Here is a 20,286-nt window from a genome sequence, read left to right on the forward strand (position 1 = left end):
ATCAAAAGAGATGGGGAAGTTAGAGATGGGGAGAGAAAGATAGTCACCTGCAGACCTGCTTCACTGCTTGTGAAGTGACCTCCCCAGGGAGCTGGGGGCGGGCTTAAATAGGGATCCCTACTCCAGTCCTTGTGCTTTGCATCATGTGCACTTAACCCACTGTGCTACCGCCTGGCATATATATAATTTTTTTTTTTTTTTACCAGAGCACTGTTCAGCTCTGGTTTATCATGGTGTGGGGGATTGAACCTGGGACCTTGGAGCCTCAGGCATGAGAGTCATTTTGCATAACAATTATGCTATCTCCCCCACTTCTCTTTCTCTATTTCACCTCTCCTTTCAATTTCTCTCTACCCTATCGAATAAATAAGTGAATATATATATGTATGGTCTATGAGGTGGCTTAGTAGGGAGAACACCCACCTTACCAGCATGCTGGCTTAGATCCAGCACCAAGGACAGAGCCAGGTGGAACTCGGGATACTGAAACACTGCTTTGTAGTCTCTCTATCCTCCCTCTCCTCCTTCCACCCTCCTCATTCTCCCATATAAAATTTGGGGAAAAAAAAAAGTATAGGTAGAGTGGGAGATCAGGGAGGCAGCTCAGTAGTTTCGAGCATGCACAAGACCCTGGGTTTGTTTCCTGGCATGGCTCTGGAAAAAGAACAAATTTAGGAGGATATCAATTTGCTTCCAATGCAGCCAGCTGCAGCACGGCCCAATTTCAGACAGATACAGAGAAGAAGGTCTCGTCAGTCTTCCAGTGAAGCCTTTAAGATCCTCTCCACTCACAGAAGACATCCTGATACTTACTTCATACTGACCCAGGCGGAAAAGGGCTGCAGAGCGGTTGGCATAACAAAGTGAAATGTCCTCGGTGTTAGGTCTTGAATGTGACACTCCCTGTAAAATAATGAGCTGGTTATAGGCGTAAATTTTTTCAGGTAATAAGGACTTCACAACTGAAGCCCGCATGAAATTGGGAATTACTGCATTTCTCTAGATTTCAGCTTCATTCTAAACCACCTTAGAGCAACACTGTGAAGATCAGGTATGAAAATTCATATTCAAAGCACTTTTAAGACAGCGTTAGACACAGTTTTAGCTGTAAACAATATTGAAGGTAAATAAAAACAGAGGAAACTATTGTAAGTATCATTCTATGAGTAACAAAGGGTGTAAGGCCAGATGGTGGCACACCTGGCTGAGTGCACACATTATCATGCACAAGGGCCTAGGTTCAAACCACCAGTCCCTACCTGTAGGGAGGAAACTTCACAAGTGGTAAAACAAGTGTTGCAGATGTCTCTCTTTCTCTATTCCTCTTTATCTCCCCCTTTCCTCTCAATTTTTCTCTGTCCTATCAACTCAAGTCAATGAAATTGGAAAAAAAAAAAAGTAAAAAGAAAATAATGGCCGCTGAGAGTTGTGAATTCGTAGTGCAGATACTGAACCCCAGTGAAACCCGGTGCTAGAGTGATACTCTAGTTCTCTTTCCCTCCTCTCCTCCCATGAACAAACAGAGAGACGAGAGCACCATCCTGAGGTGCACGGTGCCAGGGATCTAACTACGAAACTCTTATGTGCAATCCTGTGCTGTGTGAGACCTAATCCCTTCCTAACGATGACACAGAATCCAGAATTCATAATGTGACCACATGAAAGTTAAAAAAACAAAAAAAGTTTAAAAAAACATTGGAGGCCTGAGAGGTAGCTCAGTATTACAGCTTTCGATTTGCAAACATGGGGTCCTTAGTTCAACTCCCAGCTCCACATGTGCAGGAATGCTGCTCTGGTTTCTCTCCTTTTTCTGTCTCTATCTCATGAAGTCAATTGAATAAATCTTTTTAAAAATATTTTTTATTTTATTATTTATTTTTACCAGATCACTGTTTAGCTCTTTGGTTTACAGTGGTTTGGGGGATTGAACCCTGGGACTTTGGAGACTCAGTTATGAGAGTTTCTTTGCATAACCATTAATGCTATCTACCCCCCATCCAATAACATAAATCTTTAAAAAATATTTTGCAGCAAGATCAATGTCAAAAGACAAATATTAAACTGGACAAAAACTGGGAAAAAAAGATTTATAACATATCACAGGCAAAGGGTCCATTTTTTTCTTACTTTATGAACCATTGCTACAGACTAACAAAATGACAACCAATAATGCAACAGGAAAATAAGTAAATGATATGAACAGATAGTTCTAACGGGAAATAGAAGTCATTCTTAAATACATAAAAATTACTCAACCTGTGGTCCAGGAGGTGGCACAGTGGCTAAGGCATTAGACCCTCAGGTATGAGGTCCTGAGTTCAATTCCTGGCAGCACATGTACCAGAGTGATGTCTGGTTCTTTCTCTCTCTCTCTCCTATCTTTCTCATTAATAAATAAATAAAAATTTTAAAAAATTACTCAATCTTATTTTTATAAAAGAGGTATTTATTTTTGAGAGAGTGGAGGAAAAGGAGAAAGGGGGGAGGGAAAGAGAGGACCAACCATAGCATCACTCTGGCATATGTATTGCTGCCAGGGATGGAACTTGAGACCTCATGCTTGAGGGTCCAACAGTTAATCCACTGTGCCACTCCTGGGCTGCATTCAACTTCATTTACAATCAGTAAGTGCAAGTTAAAACTTTACTTATCATATTGACAAAATAAAGATCATTAACACTATCAGTTAGCAAAGGATGGGGAGAATGGGCATTCTCAGATATTGGCAACAGGACTATAAACTGGTGTCATAATTATGGAGGGCAATTTATCAATATATGTTGATAAATATATCATGTATATAAATAAATATATATATATATCTCCAATGACTCTGCAATTACTTATCACAGAATTTATCCTACAGATATAATCACTGATCTTACAGGTATATGCAATATAATACACACAAAATTTCTCATGACAGAATTGTTTGAAATAGTGAATGATGTGGCTGGGAAGTGATACAATGAAAGCACTGGAATCTCAGATACGAGGTCCCAAGTTTAATCCATGGCATTGCATGTGCTAGACTTACAACTTGGTTCTCTCCTCTCTCTCTAATATGCAAATCTCAAAAAAAAAAAGAACTACTGATCTAAAGACCCTGGTTAAAGAGAACACTATACATTTATATAATGGAATACCATCTAGCCATAAAAAAAGAATGAGGAAGTTCTTCATATACTGATTTAAGAATGATTTTGGGAAAGGAGATAGCAATGATGGTTATTCCACAGACTTTCATGTCTGAAACTTGGAGATCCCAGGTTCATTCTCTGGCACAACCATAAGCCAGAGCTGAGTAATGTTCTCATAAACAGTAACAAAAACAAATTCTTTTAAAAGTGCATTATTATATGAAACAATTGTGGTGCTGGTTAGTATGACTAGAATGCTTTTTTATGTTGAGGATGGGAGATAACTCACCTGGTAGACACACACCTTGCTGTGTACGAGGCCCAGGGTTGAGCCCCAGCACCACATGGCAGTACCACGGACAACACCTGGGGAAGATTCATAGATGACCAAGCAGTGCTGTGGTGTTCCTTTACTGTTTTTTTTTATTATTGCCTCCAGGTTTATTGCTGGGCTCGGTGCCAGCACTACGAATCCACTGCTCCTGGAGGCTATTTTTCCCCATTTTGTTGCCCTTGTTGTGGTTGTTATTGTTGCTATAGCTGGTGTTGTTGCTGGATAGGACAGAGAGAAATTGAGAGAGGAGGGGGAAGACAGAGGGGAGAGAAAGACAGAAACCTGCAGACCTGCTTCACCACTTGTAAAGCGACCTCCCTGCAGGTGGGGAGCTGGGGGCTCAAACCGGGATCCTTATGCTGGTCCTTGTGCTTTGCACCATGTGTGCTTAACCCACTACGCTACCACACAGCCCCCTCTCTTTACTTTTTCTGTCTTTGCCTTTCTCTCTTTCTCTCTCTCTCTCTCAAATGAAAAATATAGAAAATGGCCCAGGTGGCTGTTCAGTGGTAATACTGGGCTTATTTCCATACTCACTACCAAATACTGTATTAGAAAAGAGAGTTTGTGGGGCTCGGGCAGTAACACAGTGGGTTAAGCGCACATGGTGTGAAGTGCAAGGACCAGCATAAGGATCCCAGTTCAAGCCCACCAGCAGGGGGTTGCTTCACAAGTGGTGAAGCAGGTCTGCAGGTATCTATCTTTCTCTCCCCCTGTCTTTCCCTCCTCTCTCAATTTGTCTCTGTCCTACCCAACAACAATTACAGTAATAATAACAACAACAATAAACATGGGCAACAAAAGGAAAAAAATAGCCTCCAGGAACAGTGGATTCATAGTGCAGGCACCGAGCCTCAACAATAACCACAGAGGCAAAAAAAAAAAAAAAAAAGAAAAAGAAAAGAAAAAAAAAAGAGTTTGTAAGGGGCCAGACAGTGGTACACCTGGTTAAGCACACACATTACAACGAGGAAGGATCCAGGTTCAAGCTCCTAGTCCCCAACCACATGCAGGGGGAGAGCTTCACTAACAGTGAAGCAGATCTGCGGGTGTCTCTTGTCTCTCTTCCTCTCTTATCTCCTCCACCGCTCTCTATCTTTGGTTATCTCTAGCCAATAAATCTTCTTCTAGCGTTTGCCCTTCTTCTGTAGCCAGTCAACAGCGTCAGGTTGAGCCTGATGTAAAGTTTCGAGACCTCCTTTGAATCTGGAGAGGTGGCAGTCGTTGACTATGTGGGTCATAGTCTGTCTGTAGCCACAGGGGCAGTTCGGGTCGTCTCTGGCTCCCCAGCGATGGAACATAGCGGTACACCGGCCATGGCCTGTTTGATAGCGATTGAGGAGGGCCCAATCATAACGTGCTAGGTCAAAGCCGGGTTGACGCTTGCAGGGGTCTGGGATGAGGTGTTTGTTCTTTACCTCAGCTGACTGCCAACTCTGTTTCCAAGAGTCTGGAACAGAGAAGTTCAGTGTAGGCGTAGGGGACCAGATTGGGTGACGAGACGTCAAGCGTTGGACAGGGTGGGCGAAGATATCCGCGTATATTGGCATGTCCGGTCGAGCGTAGACGTGGGAAATGAACTTAGATGATGCCGCATCCCGACGAATATCTGGTGGGGCGATGTTGCTAAGAACTGGCAGCCATGGAACCGGGGTGGTACGGATGGTTCCAGAAATGATCCTCATGGAGGAATATAATTTGGAATCGACCAAGTGGACATGGGGGCTACAGAACCATACTGGGGCACAGTATTCTGCAGTGGAATAGCATTATGCCAGAGATGATGACTGTAGTGTGGAAGCGCTCGTGCCCCATGAGGAGCTGGCCAGTCTTGCAATGATGTTATTCCTCGCGCCCACCTTTGCTGCAGTTTTTATGAGATGTTCGTGAAATGACAGAGTGCGATCGAGAGTAACGCCAAGGTAGACTGGCTGGGCTTCATGCCGGATTCTCGTATCGCCAAGCTGCACATTAAGCTCACGCGAGGCCGAGGCATGGTGTAGATGGAAAACAGATGATACCGTTTTTGCAGTGCTAGGGATTAGTCGCCATTTTTTACAGTAATCAGATATCAGAGACATGTCTTTTGTGAGTGTTTCCAATAAATAAATAAGCCAATAAATAAAAGATAATAAAACATTTTTAAAAAAGAAAAGAGAGCTTGTGCATAAAGGAGCAGATATATACATAATGTGTGTGTGTGATTACTTTAAGGCAAAGTGCCTCTGGGAAGATACATCAAGCAGTGCTGGGGTTGGGAAAGTAGCTGGTTAGAGGGCAGAAGGAATACATTACACTGTGTACTCCTGCTATATGGTGGTACAGATATATTTCAAATCGATAAAATAATGATGACAATAGTAAAGGATAGAATAGCCAGAATCGCTTAGATGCAGAGAAGTAAGCATTTCTATACTGTCCTAGAAGGAGTATCCACTAGTTCCTTCCTGAAGAAATTCAACATTGAATATCAGAGGTGTTAAAAAATACATTCAATTGACCCAACAATTGTCCCTCTAGTAATTTATCCCAAGGAAATAATCAGGTGTGAAAGAATATTTACATAGAAAGATGCTTGCTGCAGTTTTGTGATAACAAACAATCTGCCAACACTAGGAGGTGTTAAATCAAGGATACTTCTTCTCTGTACAGAACACTAAGCCAGGCGTAAAAAATCATGTTCTAGTGGAAAATTTAGTAACATGAGAAAATGGTCACAATAAATTGAGGGGAAGAAGCAGGTTATAAAACCGTAAGCGCAGCATTATACCAATTTTACAAAAGAAAAACATATTTTCTGAGGAAAGTAATACCTTTTTTTTTTTTTAAAGAAATCTGGCTGACTGGATATAAGAAAGAAACAGCAGGTTTATAGAAACTGCAAAGTACAATTAGTACTAAAACACCAGCTTCATGAAATGGGAAGGCTCATCTCCCTCCACGTTCTGGGCAAACCGTAATTTTTTTGTCTGACTTTATTTGACTTGCTTTTTTGGAGGAACTTCACACTGATCATGTTTATGATGCACATACATAAAGTGTTAAGAGTTTAAGCTGTAAAAAAAAGTCTAATTAAATCATTTATCAATGCATAATTATATCTAAGGAGTTTTAATTCTTTGCTAAGTAAGATTTATTTATTTATTTAAAGAGAGAGAGACTGGTGCACCATTCTGGCATATATGGTACTGAGACTCGAACCTAGGGCCTCAGTCATGCAAGTCCTGTGCTCTACCTGCTGCAAACCCTCCTCTACCACTGGATTTTAATTTTTTTTAATTTATGTAGTATATATGAATCTTCAATAGGTTTATCTTTAATGCTTGGAATTAGTTTTCTAAAACTATCAGACCTTCAACAACAGTTTCCATAACTGACACAAGTCCTGCTTTGTAATGTGATCCACTACACCTGTAACAACATAACATCTTCTATAATTGATAAGAATCCTGCCATATATATATATATATGGAGAGACAGACAGAGAGAGAGAGAGACAGACAGACAGACAGACAGAACACCAGAGCATCACATTGGCACATAGGATTCTGGGAATCAAATTTGGGATCTCAAGCTTGAGAGTCCAGTGATCTATTCCACCCCAAATCCATTAAAATGGATTTTAATTACTAATTATGAATGTACACATTATTAGATAAATATTTTGTTATAACAAAGCAGGATTTGTATCAGTTATAGAAGCTGTTGTTGTAGGTCTGATAGTTTTATAACACTAATTCTTTTTTGTTTTAAATATTTATTTATTTATTTCCTTTTTGTTGCCCTTGTTTTTATTGTTGTTGTAGTTATTATTGTTGTTATTGATGTTGTCATTGTTAGATAGGACAGAGAGAAATGGAGAGAGATGGGGAAGACAGAGAGGGGGAGAGAAAGACAGACACCTGCAGACCTGCTTCACCACCTGTGAAGCGACTCCCCTGCAGGTGGGGAGCTGGTAGCTTGAACCGATATCCTCACGCTGGTCCTTGTGCTTTGTGCTTAGTGCGCTTAACCCGCTGTGCTACCGCCTGACTCCCTAGAACACTAATTCTAAGCTTTAAGGATAAGCCTATTGAAAATTCAAGAACAGAAGTATACCCTTCAAGTTTACATTGATTTTGTTTCTTCCACCATAGTTATTGCTGGGGCTTGGCGTCTGCACAATGTATTCACTGCTTCTGGCAGCCATTACCCCCCACCCCCGTTTTTCTTTTCTTTTTAATTTGATAGGACTGAAAGAAATTGAGAGGAAAAGGGGAGAGGAAGTGAGAGAGACACCTGCAGCACTGCTTCACCATTTGTGAAACATTCCCCCGGTAGGTGGGGAGACGGGTTTGAACCCAGGTTCTTGTGTATGGTAATGTGTGGGCCCAAGTAGGGGCACCACCACTCCGCCCTAACATTAATTTTTCAAAGATATACAAGACCACGTGTATGCATATATTCATGTTTTCAGTCCAAATCTGTAAAAGTTATGGAAAGTAAGTCTCAGGGATTTTCTTAGAGCTCTCACTAAAGAAAAATGACAAAAAGAGAAAAGGATTATAAAAAGCCACAATTTCTTTTCAAAATCTAGTTTAGTGATGCTCAATGTAATTTTTAAAAATTTTAATGAGAAGAGAACAGAATGCTCACTGTTCCATTATATGTGGTGCCCAGGACCTCATCAGGCAAGACATGTGCTCTATCCTTATTCTTTTAGTATAATTTTATTCTGCTCTATTTTTAAGGTAATTTGCTTACTTTATATATGTGTGTGTAAAAGAGGTACCAGAACTCTGCTCTAGCATATGCAGTGCTGGGAATGGAATTCAGGGCTTCCTTCAAGCTACTCTTTGAGAAACCTAGAGTAATTAAAAATTTTTTTTAAGGTTTCATTTTCATGAGAGACAGAGAGAGAGGATAACAGTGAGTAAGCAAAACAGACCAGAGCAATGCTCTGCTCTGGCATATGGTGGTGCTGGGGATTGAACCTGGGACTTCTGGGGTTTCAGAAATGCAAGGCTGGTGTGTTGATACTGTATTGATTCCTCGGTCCATGTAATTTAATTTAATGTATTTAATTTTTAGACGGAGACAGAAAGAGAGAAAGTGAAATCACAGCACCAAAGCTTCCTTCAATGTAGTGGAGGCTGGGCCAGAGTCTAGGTCAAGCGCATGGTAAAGCAGCTTCCTATCCTAGTGAGCTATAATATTTCTTTGGCCCCCTATATAATTTTAAATATTTGCTGATGGTATTCAAAATGGAGTGTAAGTGGGCTGTGGAAATTGAGCTTATTTTCCTTTTTTGCAACTTAAGCTAAGGTACACTGGTTCTATGTTCACATGGTAGCTAACCAAAAGATCTAACTATCCTCTTAATTAGGAATACCAAGTGAACAGTTTCATAAGTCATTCAGACAAAAGGGCATACATACAGTTTGGGTCAGCTAGGTGGCTAAGTGGCTAGAATGCATGTCTGACAAGGCCTGGGGTTGATCCCAGCATCACAGGTGAGTACCATGGCCAAAACCAACACAACCATGAATGGTGGAGTAGTGCTCTGGTGTCTCTTATCTTTTTCTCCTGCTCGCTGTATCACTGTCGCTAAGGAAATATAGAAATGGTGGGGTAGATAGCATAATGCAGAGACTCTCATGCATGAAGCTCCATAGTCCCAGGTTCAATCTCTCACACTATCATAAGCCAGAGCTGAGCAGTGCTCTAGTCAAAAAAAAAAAAAAAAAAAAGAAAGAAATATAGAATGTAGGGGCAAAGTGGTAGAGTGGTGGTGTACTCAGTTGAGCACACATGCTACAATGTGCAAGGTCCCAGGTTCAAGTCCTTATTCCCCATCTGCAGGGGAAAGCTTCACAAAAGGTGAAGTAGTACTGTTGGTCTCTCTCTCTCTCTCTCCATCCCTCTCTAGATCTCCCCCTTCCCGCTTGATTTCTCTATCTCTATCATCTATATTATTTTTATTAATGGGCTGGGGGGCAGTTCAGTGGTATCACATAGGTGTAAGGCCCTGGGCTTATTACCTGGAACCACAAAAATGGCCTATAAATCAATGAGAGCTGACAGACATGGGCAAGGGTTCCAATCAATTTATTGCTACAAGGTATTTGAAGAAATATGGGAATAGAAGTACCCTGATGGAGGTAAGGATATATAATATATACTATACTTTGTTTCAGATTACAAGCAAGGCAGAATTCTACCAGCTTTCTTTTTTCAAAGCTAGATTAAAAGTTATAGGAAAAATATACACTTCAGGAATCTGGCTCATCTTTTGAAAAATACACATTGATAAACTGTGAGACAACTGAGCTAAGCTGAGTCTCTTACCTTAGAGTAAAACACTGTGGCTCCCATATACTCCTTCTCCTGAAATTTCTTGTTTCCTTGTTCTCTGTAGAAAAGAGGAGCTCTGGGGTCCTTACCCACAAGGTAGTTTCTAGAAAGTCTTTTTAAAAACATCTCATCCTCTGGTCTTCATGAAGAAAAAGAAAGAAAGAGAGAAACAAAAACACACATTTGTTAATTCAAGGAATGCTCTTAACCATTGTTCTTCAAACAAGAGTGGCTGTAAAATACCAGGATGGGGTAGCATAGTGGGTTAAGTGCGTGTGGCCTGAAGTGCAAGGACCAGCGTAGGGATCCTGGCTCGAGTCCCCGGCTCCCTGCCTTCAGGGGCGTCGCTTCACAAGCAGGTCTGCAGGTGTCTCTCCCCTTCTCTGTCTTCTCCTCTCTGTGAAGCAGGTCTATCTTTCTCTCCCCCTCTCTGTCTTCCCCTCCTCTCTTGCTTTCTCTCTGTCCTATCCAACAACAACGATAGGAATTATAGCAATAATAAAAAAAACAAGGGCAATAAAAAAGGGAGGAAATACTAGGACGGGTTTTAGGTAATGTGATGGGGGTGTTAATCTTGTAGTTTCAGGGACTAGATTTATATTTAGAGGACAGAGTGTTAACTTTTCATTCTTTAACTTTAAAAAATCTATTTATTTGTTTACTTATTTATTTGTTTACTTATAAGAGAGAGAACCAGAATGTCACTCTGGGACATGCAATGTTGAGGTTTAAACTCAGGACTTCATGCTTGTAAAGTTCAGTGCTCTATCTACTATGCTACCTCCTAGTCTGTTCTTTATCTTTGATAGTAGAAAACTATGGCCAGTCATTCTGACAAATACCATGACATGGCTAACATAGCATAAAGAAATCAGAATGTAGGGGGTAGAGAGCATAATGGTTATGCAAAGAGATTTTCATGCCTGAGGTTCCAAAGTCCCAGATTTAAACCCCCACACCAACATAAGCCAGAGCTGAACAGTGCTTGGGTTTAAAAAAAAAAAAAAAAAAAGAGGGAGCCAGGTGGTGGCGCAGCGGGTTAAGCACATGTGGTGCAAAGCACAAGGACTGGCATCAGGATCCCGGTTCGAGCCTTTGGCTCCCTACCTGCAGGGGAGTTGCTTCACAAGCAGTGAAGCAGGTCTGTAGGTGTCTGTCTTTCTCTCCTCCTCTCTAGATTTCTTGAGAACAACAATGACAGCAATAACAACACTAATAATAACAACAACAATGACGATAAACAAGGGCAACAAAAGGGAAAAATGAATAAGTTTAAAAAAAAAAGAAATCTGATGTAGGGGCCAGGTTAAGTGCACACATTATAGTGCACAAGGACCCTGGTTCAAACCCCTAGTCCCCACCTGTAAGGGGAATGCTTCAGGAGTGGTGAAGCAGGGCAGCAGGTGTCTCTCTGTCTCTTTCCCTATCTCCCCCTCCTCCTCAATTTCTGTCTTGATCCAATAATAAAATAAATAAAATTTTAAAAGTCATATAGCAATGTAGTTCAATATTTTGGAAATTTGCAAAAGGCATTATACAGCAATTTTTTTTTATTTTACTATTTTTGCAAGTAAGCCTAAAATTGTTTCACCTTGAAAAGTTAGAGAAATGAGTATACAAATGTTCTACATAATAAAGTTGACCTAGTATATAAATACACAAGCATACATACCCACTGACAACAGAGAATGCACATTGCCAATAAAGAAAAAAATGTATAGAATAAACTAGGGCTACATTCTGACTATAATGCAATGAAATAAAATGTGAATAACATGGAAACTAAAAATTCTCTTAGGTAATACTGAATCAAAGAAGAAGTAGTCAAAGTCAAATTAATGTTGAATGTTTAGAAAACATTTTTCCCACTTTTGTTTCCAAAGACATTCAACAGGAAACATCACTTTAAAAATTTTTTTAAATTTATTTTCCCTTTGTTGCCCTGTTTTTTTTTAATTGTTGTAGTTATTGTTGTTGTCATTATTGATGTTATTGTTGTTGGATAGGACAGAGAGAAATGGAGAGTGGAGAGAGGAGGGGAAGACAGAGGGGGAGAGAGAGACACCTGCAGACCTGCCTCACTGCCTGTGAAGTGACTCCCCTGCAGGTGGGGAGCTGAGGGCTCAAACAAGTATCCTTCCACAAGTCCTTGCACTTTGCGCCATGTGCGTTTAACCTGCTGCGCTACCACCCCACTCCTGAAACATCACTTTTTAAATGTTTTAAAATTATTGGGGGAGGTGAGAGATGGTGCCTTCACTCGGTAGGGTGCCTTCCCTGGGTTCGAGCTGTAGTACCACCTGGGAGTCCCATGGATAATCAGAGGGGAGCTCCTTAGACGGCAGAAGAGTGCATTAGTGTCTCTCTTCTCTGTCAGTCTCTCCTTATCTATCTCTCAAGTAAAGAGCGTGGAAGTGGGCCTGGGGAGGTTACTGAGTGGTAGTACCATACATTGTGAGGCCCTTGTGACACATTAAGAAAAAAAACAATAAAATAAAATGATTGTGTGTGGGAGAGAGAAAACTGTCACCACTCCAGTCCCAATAAATATCTGTCACATTGTAAGTCACTATGATATGTCTGCTTGCATATAATGAAATTTCATGAGACATTATCTTTTTTTTTTAAGATTTTATTTATTTAGGGAGCCAGGCGGTAGCATAGCATTTAAGCGCAGGTGGCGCAAAGCGCGAGGTCTGGCATGAGGATTCTAGTTTGAGCCCCCGGCTCCCTTCCTGCAGGGGAGTCACTTCACAGGCGGTGAAGCAGGTCTGCAGGTGTCTATCTTTCTCTCCCCTCTCTGTCTTCCCCTCCTCTCTCCATTTCTCTCTGTCCTATCCAACAACGACGACATCAATAATAACTACAACAACAAAACAACAAGGGCAACAAAAGGGAATAAATAAATATTTAAAAAAGAGATTTTATTTGGTGATAGGGTTAACTTTGGAAAGTCCCTTTGATAGGGTTTGGGGTATAGTAGCCAGCATCTTGTATATAGCTGTGCTGTCGGTTGCTTCTGTTCTCCCTGGTCTAGGCTTTTGGGAGAGAACATATCAAAGACAGCCTATGTATTATAAAGACTCAGTCTGTGTTTTAAGAAGTTCTAGACATATCATCAGTTTTTCGCCTCTCATATTAATTAAATAGTGGTTTATATAATGTTTACACTTTAGTAGGATTGTACATAAACACCACTCCCACCACCAAAAGACTATGTCCCATCCCCACCACCCACCTGCGCCCCCCCACCCTCCGCTGTGCCGGGAAGCTCAATGGCCACCCTCCCCTTCACCACAGTGTTTTTACATTGGTGCCCTGCTCTTGATTTAATCAGATCCTGCTTTTAGTTTCCCTTTCTGGTCTTCTTTCTCAACTTCTGAGTGGGGACATCCCATACTCATCTTTATCTTTCTGACTTATCTGATTTAACCTAATCAACACAACGAGTGCCACCCCGGCATGCTGCACTTCAGACTGTGACCAGAGAGACTTCAGGTGTGGAATGACAACCCTTCAGCTTCATCACTCGGTGAGACCTTTCCTTTCATAGTATTCTCTATAATCCCATTCCAGGTGTTCCACTCCCCAATAAAGTCCCCAAACCTAGATATAGTCCAGGTCCCCTGAGATAGAGCATAGGTTCACCCGTGCCCATAAACTAGGGGAAAAATATATACCTGAAAGCAGAAGTACACAAGAGCCTGCAGGGAATACCCCCCACACTTCATCTGCACTATTACAGTCTTTAGGTCCATGATTGTTCAACAATTTGTTTGGCTTTGTATGTTAACTCTCTTTTCAGCCACCAGGTTCCGGATGCTGACCAGACTTCCCTGGACAGATGACCCCATCAATGTGTACTGGAGCGCCACCTCCTCAGAGCCCCACCCTCCTAGGGAAAGAGAGAGGCAGACTGGGAGTATGGATTGACCAGTCAACGCCCATGTTCAGCCGGGAAGCAATTACAGAAGCCAGACCTTCCACCCTCTGCAACTCACAACGACCCTGGATCTATACTCCCAGAGAGATAGTGAATGGGAAGGCTATCAGGGGAGGGGGTGGGATGTGGAGATCGGGTTATGGGAATTGTGCAGAATTGTACCCCTCTCATTCTATGGTTTTGTTAATGTCTTGTTGCTAATGTTTCGGGGGCTCCAACAGGCCGGGCTAGCTTCGCGACAGCAGACAGAGACGAACAGAGACACAGGGCTGGGCAGAGAAGCTTTATTCACGAGCGGAACGGGCAAACATGTGCTCTCCTGTCTTTCTCCTCTGGCAGAGAGAGACCCTTAAACTAACCACCACACAGAACTCTCCTGCATCCTTCTCCTCATGCTGCTGCGCCAAGAACTCTGGAACTCTGTAGGGGTTCCCTTGGGGCGGGGACAAGCAGGCGGCGAAACTAGCAGGGGCCAAACCAATTTTTCTGGCAGGGGGAGAGCTAGACCAAACCAATGTAAAGCATACAACAATGTCTCCTTTCTTAAATAAATTTTTAAAAATGTGCTCTTAAACACACACAAAAAAAGAGAGATTTTATTTACTTATTCATAAGATAGATGGAAAGAGAGAGAGAAAGAACCAGACATCATTCTGGTACATGTGCTGCCGGGATAGAACTGAGGACCTCATGCTTGAGAGCCCAATGCTTTATCCACTGCACCACCTCCTGGACCACACGAGACATTACCTTTACCATGTGTGCTAAGTTAACATTAAACATTAGTTTAATACTATTTGAATAAAAGACTTTCATGCTTGCATTTCAATCTCCAGCACCACCATAAGCCAGAGCTAAGCAGTGCTCTGGTCCTTTTCTCTGAGTCTTTCTCTCATTGAAACAAACAAACATTAATAAATAAAAATATAAACATAACAGAATAAATAACATAAAAAGGAAAATTTTGTATTTATTCAAGAGGCAGACTTACCTATTCTAAATTTTTATCAGTCCAGAATGCATGAGGACAATACTCCACACATGCTTGGTATACCATGGAGTCTGTGCTTTTCTCTATTTGCTTCCCTTTTGTTTTTAATGATGTATTGATTTTTTTTTTTATATCAAAGAGAAAGCGAGACCAGAGTACTGCTCATCTCTGGCTTACGGCAGTGCTGGGGATCGAATCTGGGACTTCTTTTTTATTTATTTATTTATTTTATTTATTTATTCCCTTTTGTTGCCCTTGTTGTTTTATTGTTGTAGTTATTATTGTTGTTGTTGGATGGGACAGAGAGAAATGGAGAGAGGAGGGGAAGACAGAGAGGAGGAGAGAAAGATAGACACCTGCAGACCTGCTTCACCGCCTGTGAAGCGACTCCCCTGCAGGTGGGGAGCCGGGGTTCGAACCGGGATCCTTATGCCGGTCCTTGTGCTTTGCGCCACCTGCGCTTAACCCGCTGCGCTACAGCCCGACTCCCGAATCTGGGACTTCTGAATTGATTATCTGGTGCCTCCGTCTGTGCTCTAACCTACTGAGCTATCTCATTGGCACTGTTTGTTTTAAATTAGGGTCAGTCTGAAAACCCTAATTTAATTAAAAAGCTGTAGTAAACAGTAATAACATCAAAACTTTCTTGCCTTACAAAATATATATATCACCAGGGATTTTTGCACTTATGCCATCCTACTGTCCCTGGTAGACTCTTCCTCCACCTTTAAACATCAGATATCCAGTCAGAGGAAAAGAGACAGAGAAAGAGAGAGGCAGAGGGAGAGGGAGAGGGAGAGATACCACAGCCCTGCTCTACTGTTTGTGAAATTCTCCCTCCCTTGCATGGTGTTCCCATGTGGTGGCCAGTGGTCAGGGGGCTTGAACCCGATCCTCACACATGGTGAAGTGTGAAAAGAGCTACCTCCCAGCCCCACAATGAACATTCTTTAGCTTTAACATAAAATGATAGTAAACAATGTTCTGTAATTAGTCTTCAGTGCAATTAAAATTAAGCTGCAAGAGCCTTTTAAAAAACATGTACAAATCCATTAGTCGTTGAGTACTTCCTGGCTTCCTGGCACAGCAAGTTATTCTAGTTGAATCAGTACAAAATCAAAACACACAGTAAGACATGAGTGTAGGCAAAGAGTCTATTAGGGTTCCCCTAGGACACTGTAGATTATCATTTGGGGGTCTTCAGTGATGAATGGCATCTGTTCTAGGAAGGCACTTCTCAAAGACTGTAAATCTGCAAGAAACGTGTGTGCCTGACTTGAAGCTTTTAAAAAAAAATCCTTTTAATTATTATTATTATCTTTTTTGCCTCCAGGGTTATCCCTGGGGCTCAGTGCCGGCACTACAAATCCATTGCTTTTGGTGGCCATCTTATTCCCACTGTTGTTGTTGGAGAGGACAGAGAGAAACTGAGAGAGGAAGGGAAGACAGAGGGAGGAGAGAAAGATAGACACCTGCAGACCTGCTTCACTGCTTGCAAGTGGGGAGCCGGGGGCTCAAACCGAGATCCTTGAGTCAGACCTTATGCTTCATACTATATGCGCTTAACCCGGTGTGTTACCACCTGGCCCCCACTTTTAATTATTGTTATTATTATTTATGTACTTGTTTATTTTGAGGCAGAGAGTGAAAGAGACCACATCACGGAAGCTTCTTTCGATATGGTGTGGGTGGGACTCAAACTTGGATCAGGCACACTGCAAAGCAGCACACTATCCAAGCCTCTAAGCTTTTAAAGTCCAGTTCACATATTTACTTGATAGTGTAGCTTAGGAGATGGCATAATGGCTAGAATGTTGGACTGAAAAGCAGTGGCACACCTCACTGAGTGCACATGTTACAACGCCCAAGGGCCTAGATTCAAGCCTGCAGGGGAAACAGCTTCATGAGTGCTGAAGCAGGGCTGCAGGTGTCTCTCCTTCTCTATTTCCTCCTTCTCTCTCAATTTCTCTCTATATCTATGGCTGCCACCCTCAGTACTTCTGTGTGATGATGGGGACGAACCCAGGGCTTTAGGCATGGAAGGCAAACAATACACTATATTCACTGAGCCATCTCCTTGGCCCTTAAATGAAAGTATACAACCACAGTAATTTTGTTTTTGGCACAGAAAGAATCGAGAAGTAAATTTATGGATAACTAGGAGATTAAAGTTTAAGAAATGTGACATTTTGAAACACTGGGGGAAATACAGGGCATGAAAAATTTATGTCTGGAAAAAATAAGCTAGAACATTTCCTCACACCATATAGCCAGGTTGCAGAGTACTAGGACACAGAACTTTAAACAAATTTTTGAAAAAAATAAAGTATTTTTTTAATACTCTCTGGATAGACTATCCTAAGGAAGATATATCACAGAAATCTAAAAGAAAATGTACAAAAGAACACAATTTATAGATTTCTTTTCTAAAAAAACCTTTTTATATTTATTTATTTTCCCTTTTGTTGCCCTTGCTGTCTTTTTATTATTGTTGTAGTTATTGTTGTTGTTATTGATGTCATCATTGTTAGATAGGACAGAGAGAACTGGAGAGAGGAGGGGAAGACAGAGAGGGGTTAGAAAGATAGACACCAGCAGACTCCCCTGCAGGTAGGCAGCTGGGGGCTCGAACCAGAATCCTTATGCGGGTCCTTGCGCTTTGCGCCACCTGCGCTTAATCCACTACCCCACCGCCTGACTCCCAATTTATAGATTTCATACACACATGCACACAATTTATAGATAGTAGAATATACTGTAAGTGAAAAGGAGAAATAATAGACTTGAAGAAAACTTAGTAAAGGGGGGAGGCAGGTGGTGGTGCACCGGATGAAGTGCTCTCACATCACAGTGAGCAAGGGCCCGGGTTCAAGCTGGTCCCCACCTGCTGGGGGAAAGCTTCACGAGTGGTGAAGCAGGGCCAGTGGTCTCTCTCCTCCTTCTTCTCCTCCACCTCTTCCTCCCTCTCCCCCTTTCTCATCCTCCTTTTCTTCCCCTCTCAATTTTTCTGTCTCTATACAATAATTAATATTTAAAAAAACCAGTAGATGTAACCAATAATTAGATGGCCATATTTATAAAGATCTAAAAGACAATCTACAGAAAACTGAGGGCACAAACAATTCATACAAAACAGACTGCAGTAGTGGTTGGGTGGTGGTGCAACCAGCTGAGTGTACAGGTTACCATGCACGAAGGCCTAGGCTTAAGCCCTCTGGCCCCCTGCCACAGGGGGGAAAGTTCCCAAGCAGTGAAGCAGTGCTGCAGGTGTCTCTCATTCCCTCTCTCTCTCTCTCTCTCTCTCTCTCTCTATATATATATATATATATATATATATATATCCTCCCTTCCCTCCCAGTTTCTCTGTCTCTATCCAATAAATAAATAAGTAAATAATAAATAAGGAAAATGGACTGCAATAGCAGAAATGGTAATTACACTAGTAATCAGAAAAACAAGTCTAAATGCTATTTTTCCCTGTTATTAAGGCTGGCATACATGAAGACATGGGAAAGTCAGCCTCATAGGTTACTCACGATAACTTGGTAAAGCCTTTTAGGAAGACAATTAGCATCATTTACTATATTTAATATGATCATAGTTACTGATGTAGCAATTTCTCTTCTAAGAATCTATCTTAAATATGTTTATAAAAAACATATAGAAAAGCTGTCCACTACAGCATTATTTCTATTATTATTTTTTTATTTATTCTCTTTTGTTGCCCTTGTTTTTTTTTATTGTTGTAGTTATTACTGTCGTTGTTATTGATGTCGTTGGATAGGACAGAAAGAAATGGAGAGAGAAGGGGAAGATAGGGAGGGGAGAGAAAGAGAGACACCTGCAGACCTGCTTCACCACTTGTGAAGTGATCTCCCCCTGCAGTTGGGGAGCCGGGGGCTCGAACCAGGATCCTTATGCCAGTCCTTGCTTCACGCCACGTGCACTTAACCCGCTGTGCTACCACCTGACTCCCTACAGCATTATTTCTAACAGTAAAATAAAGCAACCTGACAATAGCATAATTGCCCATCAGTAGTGAAGAGAAACATTAAACCATGGTACAATTACCCTAGAGATATCATATTGTAGATTTAAAAAAATAAGGAGTTCAACAATATTCATACACCTTTCCCATATTTGGGAGCTACTCTCTTCCCTGATCCAGCTTTCTAGCCCTTTTTCCAGCCATGACATCATCTCCCCAGACAATAAATTGGGTCCATATCAAAGGTCAGGCTCAGGAAAACACTAGTGTAGCCATGGGCCCTTTGGAATATAACTGAAATAGGCCTACTAGCTATCTTCAAAATGGAGACCCCCAAGTCTTCATCTGCAATATTCCAGCCTTTAGGTTCATGATTAGTCAACAATTTGTTTGGCTTTATATGTTACGTTAACTCTTTTTTCACAGCGCAGTGGGTTAAGTGCACGTGGTGCAAAGTGCAAGGACCAGTGTAAGGATCCTGGTTCGAGCCCCTGGCTCCCCACCTGCAGGGGAGTCTTCACAAATGGTGAAGCAGGTCTGCAAATCTGTCTTTCTCTCCCCCTCTTTGTCTCCCCTCTTCTCTTGATTTCTCTCTGTCCTATCCAACAACAACATCAATGGCAACAATAGCAATAATAACGACAACAAAATGGGAAATAATAGCCTCCAGGAGCAGTGGATTCGTAGTGCAGGCACTGAGTCCCAGCAATAACCCTGGAGGCAAAAAAAAAAAAAAAAAAGAAAGAAAAAGAAAAAGAAAAAAAGAAAAGAAAAGAAAAGAAAAAAGAAATTAGAAAGTTAGAATAAATTTGGTTATCTCAAGATTAGGAAGGAGGATGAAAGAGAAATTTCACACTTTAGTAAATACCATCTCAATCTCTTACAGTGAGAATATATTTATATCTTATCAAAGTCTATACAAAGATAACACATACCATATATACACCTGTATGTGACTAGAAACATATGGCCCTAATCATACCTAGGATCTGAAAAGGCAACAATTTCATTCAACTAATTTGCAAGGATCACAATTTGCAACTATCACACTGTGATAGTTGCTGGCACAATCAGAGACATGTCAACCTTGAATTGAAAGGCCTGCGTCTACGTACCTGAATGTATATGATGCTTTCACTTATGTATATGATGCTTTCACTTATGTGCCATATTGAGCACATGTGATGCCACTGAACTAAGAGCTCTAAGCACACTACTGAACTGTCATTGAGTCAATTTTCTCAAGTACATAGTTTTTTGAAACTTTACTACTCAGGTCTAAAGAAAGACAAAGATAAATATGATTCCTGCCTTGTGGAATTTGTAGTCCAGTTATGAAGACAGACCTTAATCAAATTATTACACATAAAAAGGAAAGATGAGAAGAATAAAGTGATTACTTTTGAGAAAAAAAGTCGAGGCAATTGCCAGACTGTAGGCCAATGTAAATGTTCCAAACACAGTCAAGGTAGACTAGGCAAAGCTATGATGTTTAGTCAATTAGGTGTGCTAAATACATTTGTCCTCTTAAGTACCCACATTTAATGTTTTTTGTTT

At 41.2% G+C, this 20,286-nt stretch overlaps 1 protein-coding gene and 1 long non-coding RNA gene across 6 annotated transcripts in view; one reads left to right on the forward strand and one right to left on the reverse strand.

Annotated features, from left to right (window-relative positions):
• Window positions 1-20,286, forward strand: part of LOC132542030 (uncharacterized) — a 139,513-nt gene that overhangs the window by 53,604 nt on the left and 65,623 nt on the right. The window lies entirely within an intron of this gene.
• SMYD4 (SET and MYND domain containing 4) overlaps window positions 1-20,286 on the reverse strand; it is a 79,406-nt gene that overhangs the window by 51,165 nt on the left and 7,955 nt on the right. For 4 of the 5 annotated variants that reach the window (XM_060204135.1, XM_060204133.1, XM_060204134.1 and 1 more), the window contains exons 3-4: window positions 9,802-9,946; window positions 814-903 (exon numbers count right to left, since the gene is read on the reverse strand). In XM_060204135.1, coding sequence (XP_060060118.1) covers window positions 814-903; window positions 9,802-9,946 — 235 coding nt within the window. Of the gene's footprint in view, window positions 1-813; window positions 904-9,801; window positions 9,947-20,286 lie in introns of those variants that run through there. The other variant, XM_060204136.1, reaches the window with a different exon arrangement.

The sequence above is a fragment of the Erinaceus europaeus genome, chromosome 12 (genome assembly GCF_950295315.1).
Source record: "Erinaceus europaeus chromosome 12, mEriEur2.1, whole genome shotgun sequence".
Lineage (NCBI taxonomy): Eukaryota > Metazoa > Chordata > Mammalia > Eulipotyphla > Erinaceidae > Erinaceus > Erinaceus europaeus.